General features: G+C 28.0%; 1 protein-coding gene across 3 annotated transcripts; it reads right to left on the reverse strand.

Annotated features, from left to right (window-relative positions):
• Positions 1–3,857: 3,857 nt before the first annotated feature.
• LOC108489712 (calcineurin B-like protein 2) lies at positions 3,858–7,263 on the reverse strand. Of its 3 annotated transcripts, XR_008283192.1 has the most exons (11): positions 7,035–7,161; positions 6,362–6,417; positions 6,119–6,273; positions 5,920–6,002; positions 5,231–5,290; positions 4,980–5,088; positions 4,739–4,791; positions 4,567–4,647; positions 4,372–4,484; positions 4,160–4,280; positions 3,858–4,060 (listed from the first exon to the last, which is right to left on the reverse strand). XR_008283192.1 is itself a non-coding variant. In XM_017794418.2 (10 exons), the coding sequence occupies exons 3-10, from the start codon at positions 6,240–6,242 to the stop codon at positions 4,223–4,225; spliced, it is 681 nt and encodes a 226-aa protein (XP_017649907.1). In that variant the 5' UTR covers positions 6,243–6,273; positions 6,362–6,417; positions 7,140–7,263; the 3' UTR covers positions 3,858–4,222. The 3 variants fall into 3 exon arrangements, 2 of the variants coding, with proteins under 2 accessions (XP_017649907.1, XP_052884534.1); XM_017794418.2 differs by having other exon boundaries at positions 3,858–4,280; positions 7,140–7,263; XM_053028574.1 differs by having other exon boundaries at positions 3,858–4,280.
• Between the last annotated feature and the right edge of the window lie 711 nt (positions 7,264–7,974).

A 7,974-nucleotide genomic window follows, 5' to 3' on the forward strand; every position in this document is an offset into this window, starting at 1 on the left:
TCCCACTTGGATAGCTGCACATTGAAGGAGGTGATTTATAGTGTAAAATCTTTGCTCCATTTTAAGGACTTGGCCAGTAATGGCGACCGAATAGTTAGGTTCACAGGGACTAGCAAGCTAGCTGGATGGCTGGCTGGTTGGCTTGCCTTTTCTTTTTTCCCTTTTTTGGTTTTAAGATTGGTTAAAATATGCCATAAGTCCATGTACTCTTCATTAATTTAGAATTTAGTCCCCCAATCTTTTTAATTTTAAAATTTAAGTCCAACTGTTAATCATTGTTAAAACTATTTTATTAAATTCAAGTTCATTACAATGGGTAAAAGTAACATGGAGGCCCTTGTAGTAAGAGTAGAATTGTATTTTGCCCCCTTTGCTAAAAAAAATGAACAAATTAGTCTACATATGTTAGATCAAAGAGCAAATTAAACCTTATATTAAAAATTTTATTCATTTCTATAATTAAAAACTGATCCATATACGTTAAAATGATGTACATATAACATGCCACGTGTAACTTTTTGTTTATCATGTCAATTGCATCGGTTTTTAACAGTAAAAATAGGTGAAATTTTCAACATAAAGAACTAATTTGCACTTTGAATTATTCTACAATGACTAATTTTTTCATTTTTGAGTAAAAGGACCTTCATGGTACTTTTACCCATTACAATGTCATTTTTTTATTATAAAATGCCACCCTAATTAAATTCAACCGTGTTAACAGTTGAACCTAAAAATTAAAACTAAAAAAGTAAGATTAAATTCCAGGAAATAAAAGTATTAGGATTAAATTGTAAATTTATGAATAGTACAAGTACTTATATATAGCATATTTTAAGCTTTAGGATTTTGTAGGCTTTATATCCTTGAAAATCATAGAAGATGGTCTATGGGTGAGGAAATGTCGGGTGCAAAGGAGTCAGAAATTTGAATCATTTAAAGTCATTACGGCTATAATCTAATGTCTAAATCCATTCGAAATTTCACATGCTTTATACGTAATTGTGTTGCTAAGTTCTTAATCCAGTGACAGTTGATGTTGCCGGTTGGTCGATGTTGCCGGTTGGTCAAGTGGCACCACCCTTTTTTCAGCACAGTCAATCATCACCTTTTAAAAAAAAAATGGTGTCTTCACTATGTCAGGCGGCACTCATATTATTCGAAATACCTGTGAAAATACGGATATTCACGATGGAAGTCAGCAAAAATTATTTAGCGAAAAAAGAAAAAAAAATTGTATATTTTATAAAAAAAGTGGCTTGAAAAAATAGAAAGAAAACCATAGGTGATTTGAAAGATTTGATCATTGTTTTAAATGATTTGGAGTAGACTATTGGGAGATCTAAACCATAACGAGAAGGAAATCTCTTTTTTTTTTTTGTTTTTGTGTGTGTCGAAATAGGCAAGAAAAGCCACCATAAATGGAGTCGGCTATTGTTTTAATGATTTATATTAATTAAAATTTAAAATATTAAAATATTCGTCTCCTATATTTTTTCTAGTATTTATCTTTCGCAACAAAGAAGAAAAAACTTATCAAAATCCAATGCAAAATTAATTCGAGAAAGATTAAAATATGTTGTTAGTCCGATAAAATTTGAGATTTAACATCTATACATTAAAATTCAATCTTTTTATCTTTTCAATTAAAGAAACCCGGTTCAATCATTATTATAGTTAGTTGTTTCAATCAAACATATTTACTTTCCATTCATTATATGTCGCGTCATATAAGGGTAACTTAATCAATATGCTAAATTGATAAATTTTGATTGAAAATACTTACGATTTTAATTATTGGGCTGAGATTTTTAAATCGAGAAAATAAGAGTTAATTTTAACATTTTAAATACAAGGATTAAATATTAAAATTTGTCAAACTATAAGGACTAATGGCATATTTTAACCTTTGAGAATATATATATATATTATAAATTCAAAGAGTTGATACAACCACTTTTTCTAGCTATTAAAGTGTTGAAAAGCTTTCCATGTTTAGCTGTGTATTTATTGGTGTCGTTTGTGGTGAAGTTTAGAAAAGGACTGTACAACGTGACCCTCATTTTAAACACAATCCAATCCATAGGGTTTAGGGTTTGGATTCTGTCTTTTTGTCCTTTTCCTTTTTTTGTAGGTTTCTTTTAGGATTACAAATTAAATTATTCGAATTTGAAATAAAAAAAATTAAGGATAAACTATTAAAATTGTTAATTTTATTTGTTTTGGGTTATATTTTAGTAATTTATGCTTAAAATGTTATGTTTTAGTCATTTTTGTTATCGTGTTGTAACATTTTAGTCATCGAGTAATTAATTATCGTTAATGGTGTAACGGTAAGTTGATCTGGCACGTTAAATCATCATTTCAAACGAAAATTTTAGGTTAAATTCTAGCCTTTTATTTTTTTCATTTTGAATAATTTAATTTTTTTCTTTTATGTTCTTTTTAAATTTTTTTTCCATTCTTTTGCTTCTCCCTTTATTTTCCTCCTTCATTTTCTTTAACGTAGTTTTTCTATGTTTTCTATTTGTTAAAACTAGTTCATAAGCTCGCATTGCTTAAAAAAAATTAAATTGTTCAAAAAATAAAAGTATAGGGATAAATTTTAACAAATGAAAAATATAAAAAATGCATTAAAAAATGGAGAAGAGAGGAAAATAGAGAGTGAAGCAGAAGAGAATAGAAAAAATGTTAAAAGAATATAAAAGAAAAATTAAATTATTCAGAACAAAAAAATATAAGGACCAATTGTAGAATTAAACCTAAAATTTTTGTTTGAAATAATGATTTAACTTGTCTCGTGAGCTTACCGTTAACAACAATTAATAGTTTAGTGGCTAAAATGTTACAATGCGATAACGTAAGTGACTAAAACGTAATATTTCAAACATAAATGATTAAAATGTAACCTGAGCTAAATAAAAGTGACAATTTTGGGAGTTTACCCAAATTTAAATTATTGAGTTTGAGTTAAAATACCAACAAATCAAATTTGAAAATATTAATAATTTAATATTATCAGCGCAATTTAATTTTTTTCTGAGAAAAAAAAGTTATGGTAGAATTTCATTCTTGGTACTTGCAAATCTATTGATATCACTTTTCAACTTTTATTAGGTCTGTTTTCATTGCTTTTAGAAAATATTTTTAAAATATGCTGTAAAAAGTGCTTATGAAAATTTATATGTTTCAGATTGCGTTGTTAAAAATATTTTTGTAGAAATAAAATATTTATTTTAAATATTATGTTGTGAAATAAAATATGACTTCAAATAATATTCAAATTAATTAATATTATGATATCTTAATAAGAATATTAAATAGATAATTAACTACAACTCATTATTAATATTTTAATATATGCAATAAAAATTTTAAATATTAGTAAACAATTAATATTAATTATTTGTGCATTTTAATTTTAATATATAATCTACATTTTAATATTATTAAAATATAATAATAACTACAAATCATTTACAAAAAATAATAATTACATAATTAAAATGTGTTATAAATTCTTATATTCTTTATAAATTAAAATTCAATTGCTAATATCATTATTTTTTGTTATTAAATTTACTAATTACTATTATGATATTTTTAAAATTAAAAAATTCATAAACATGTAACTAACAAAAATAATATTGTAATAAAAATAATTTTAACGGTGTTAACAATTAAACTTATATTTTACTTGATTATAATAAATAATAATTACTTGATTTTAATCTCATATTTATCAAATAAGTTAATGAGCTAAACTCGAATTTACATTTTCCGTAAAACCTTTTCAAAGTTCAAACTTGTATTCTCACCTGCGACCACTTCAATAATTCAACCTTTGTTTTTACACATTTGTGATGGTGAAAAGTAATTTATTTGCCACATCCAAGTTTATTTACATCCACTACTAAGTGGTTCCATATCCATTACTAGAAAATAAAAATGAAAAGAATCCTTTTGAAAAAAGAAGAAAATTTACATTGTAACACCATTGAGGGGAGAAAAAACACTGGATTCCAGCATGTCCGAGACTCGAACGTCGAACGGCAGACGGCCAGTTGACGAAAACAAGAATGTTCAACAGTTGAATATGAACACACATAAGAAAGATAAATTTTAAACCAATGAACCAAAACAACATCATAGGAACTCACTCTTTTGGCCATTTTGATTTGAAACCTCCATGGATAGGAACAAGCTTTGAATCCAGTTGCATTCAGGTATCATCAACTTGTGAATGAAAAACGAAGCTCGGGAATGTTGTTGTGATGTCCCTGTTTTGAGGATATAGAAGAAAAATCGTTGAAGGTGAGAGCAGACATGGGATGAAACCAAAGTGTTTATCAGGGAATGTTCGGAACTTACTTGAGGTATTGCAGGGTCATGTTTTTCAGAAGGGACGGATGTCGTAAAACAAGGCTTCTCCACTCTTCCTTGTCAATCCTTCCATCGTGTTTCGTATCAGCTTCCTCAAAGGTCTGTTGGAAAATGTAAAAAACAAAGGAAAATGAAAGTTACAAGATATGACATCAAATAAATCAGATTTAAGAGATCAATCACCTTGTCGATTATACTTTCTATAACATCATCCGAAAGGTTCATGCCTGATTCAGCAAGCGTAGCCACTACCATTTGCTTCACCTATATGTAAAAATATAGGTATGAATGACGGAAAGAAGGATCCAAGAAATATAGAATACAAAAGATCAAAACTGGGTAACATACTACTTACTTCCTGCCTCTCAATGAAACCTTGTTGCTTGAGATCGTATAGTTGAAAAGAGACTGCAAAAAGGCACAAAAGAATTACGAGACAACAAAGTACTCGGTGGATTGATAATTGGAAAATGAACTGGTACTTGAGTTCATAGTTCCATTTCCATGGCAGTCATTTACATCCGATCCCCAAGTTTATGAACGATGGCCAGAGATGCAAATAAAGATCTCGATGTAGACAAATATTAGACACATACACTCAATCTTATCGTCAATGGGTGCATTCGGATGGAAGACAGAGAGAGCACGAGCAAACTCTTCAAAACCTAGAATTCCATTATGCTTTGTATCAAACAAGTCAAATACCTGCAGCAAAGTACGAAACATGTTCAAAACGGCTCAGACAAGATGCTAATAACTGCAAAGATTGGTATGATGAGATTTAGGAGCATTATTTTATCGAGGACGGAAACAAAAACAATATCAGTTAACATTAGACTAAAAATACCCGATCTGCAAACAAGCTCTCCTTTTTGTTTGTTTTGAATAATGCCAATTGAAACTCCTCCTGCCAAATGGTAACATGAAATAAAACTCAGATACGAAAAAGCATTTCGAGTGATCATCAAGTCCCAAAACTTGTCAAATATAACAAAACAGCATCGGTTTAATAAAACGTGAAGTAAAAATAATAATAGAACAAATACCTTGTGAAGTAAAAGATAATAGAAAAAAGGTTAAATTCGGCAATTAGTCCCTGTACTTTATGAAAGTTGTGGATTTAGTCATTGTACTTTAATTTGGTCATTTTAGTCCCTAAACTTTTTAAATTTTAAAATTTCAATCCACATCAAAACAAAAAATGTTAAATTTATTAAGTTAAGTTTAGCTATATCCACATATTACTCACTAAAAACCTAGTTAACATATTAGCGACCATCATTTATGTCAAGATTGAAATTTCAAAATTCAAAAAGTATAGAGACTTTAAATGATTTAGTTTCAGAATATGAACTAAATCTACACCTGTATGCATAGTACAAAGCTAGTGATCGAATTTAACCAAACAGATTTAACGATTACTGTTTGGGTTAGGACTAAAAGTTTAAAATTCAAAAAGTATAACGAGTTAAATTAAAATATACGGACTAGATCCACAATAGGGACTAATAGAAGGATTTAATCTAGAAAAAATACCTTGTTAATCAGCCCATCATCTATCACCGCGCTACTTATCTTCTTGAAGAGCTCATAAAGAGCTTCTATTTCACTTACACTAACTGCAACAAGGTGCGAAATAAGCGAAAGCTCGAATAAGACATTAATTTGTTCAAAAGCTTAACAATTTAAGAAAAAAACAAAAACAAAAAGAAAAGAAAAGAAAACAATAACATACACACAGTCTCTCGTGCAAGAAGTTCAGGATCATCGAGACCTCTAGATTGTTTGTACAAATCAATATCACAACATTGCAGTACAGAAGCAAATAAATGCTTCACACCAGCTACGCACTGCAACATGATATCTTCCACACGTCAAAACACTCCATACCTACAAAACACAACCAGGGTTAGAAAAAAATCCCCAGTCACAACATTCTTTTCAATAATCTGTCTCGGGACGAATATACACGACAAACCTTTTAACCATTTCCTGATTCTGCTGACTGAAGCTCAAAATGTAAGAATCTGAATTCTGAAGACAGGAAGGAAAAAAAATCCTCAAAATCAAATCAATATCTGTTTAATAAATGAAACCAATATCCCAATTCTTTTTTGTCCTAACAGTCTTAAATGCATTCCATGATGTTCTCCCTGATCTTTGTACATGCATATACATATACATATATATATATGTATATATGTGTGTATATATATGATAATAATTCCTTCGTGTTCATTTTTCATGCATTGGATAATAATTGAAAACAAGAAGGCAATGCATAACAGATGAATGATGAAATGCCAAACAGAAAAAACCAAAAAAAGAACAAAGAAAAAAAATGATCAAAAATTACAGTGGTTGATCACAAATCACCAGGCTTTATTACACCCATTAATATCAAGAATCTATGATTACACCAGACATTGTTATTGTTAAAAGGATGTGTGAACAGAATTTTCTAATAAAAGAAACAGTTCAAAACCATATACCCATCAAATCAAACACATTAAGAACGCCAATTCAACCCCCCAAGCAGATCCAATCTAACCAATTCAACACAAAATTAACAACAAATGATTGAAAAATAGAAAAAAACATAACTATAATAGATCTACCAAAGACTGGAAATCTAGACAGAAGATACTCACTTTTAAGCTCACGTAGATTTTCAAAAAAAGAAAAAAGTTAGGTAATTTTCTCGAGAAACAAACAGAGAAAAGAAAACAGAATTGAAGGGAAAATTATAGTAATACCTGGAGAGAGTAATGTTGGGGTAGTATAGAAAATCTATGAAACTGGGTGTGAGTTAATTGGGGAATGAAAACGATTGCGATAAGGGTTGTGGAGGAACTGTAGAGTCCAATCATTTATTATATATATGCAGACATAAAATTGAAAAATAAAAATAATAAAAAATAAATAAATAATTTTCTAAAAATAGAAATTGATAAATATGAATAAATAAATGAAAAATAGATAATTACGAAATTTTATTTGTATAAGTTGTGAGTTTAAATTCTATCGTAATATTGTTTTAATAAAAAATGAAAAGACAAAAATATCATCCTATTAAATATTGTTACTTTATATATAAAATGATATTTTAGTAATATTTTAATAAAATTAGTGTTTGGTTAACTCGTAACATTAATTCAATTAATGACATAATATAGTATTAGATTATATCACACTCACGAGTGGAAAAGAAAAATTAAAAAATGGTTTAAGGATCAAATAGAACTTTACTTAAAAGGGTAAAGATGTTGAAAATCATGGTTGTCTTAATTCTCCGTTTAATTTCCTTTTTAAGTTTTTAAATTTGTATTATTTATTAAATTATCTCAAAATAGATAAGAAGTTATTTTGTTCTGTTAATTTTATAAAAAATATTTTAATCCTTAATTTAATTTTTCATTTTTTAGCCTTTAAACCTACATTGTTAACTCGCATACATATGCAACTTCATTTAAATCTAAAAATATAAAAATAATTAAATATGTATAAATATTAAAATATCTTAAAATTAAAATTAATTTTTTTAAGCTAATGCAAATTTTATTATTTAAAAATCTTAAAAATTTCAAATTA

The sequence above is a fragment of the Gossypium arboreum genome, chromosome 5 (genome assembly GCF_025698485.1).
Source record: "Gossypium arboreum isolate Shixiya-1 chromosome 5, ASM2569848v2, whole genome shotgun sequence".
In the NCBI taxonomy this organism is placed as follows: Eukaryota; Viridiplantae; Streptophyta; class Magnoliopsida; order Malvales; family Malvaceae; genus Gossypium; species Gossypium arboreum.

What these genes read in the sequence shown, in the direction of transcription:
- LOC108489712 (XM_017794418.2), bottom strand. Translation starts at nt 6,242, where the DNA reads ATGTTGCAGTGCGTAGCTGGTGTGAAGCATTTATTTGCTTCTGTACTG. An exon ending in ATGATGGGCTGATTAACAAG is followed by an intron (nt 5,291 to 5,919) that starts GTATTTTTTCTA and finishes ACCATTTGGCAG; the next exon opens with GAGGAGTTTCAATTGGCATT. An exon ending in TAGAAAGTATAATCGACAAG is followed by an intron (nt 4,485 to 4,566) that starts GTGATTGATCTC and finishes ATTTTCCAACAG; the next exon opens with ACCTTTGAGGAAGCTGATAC.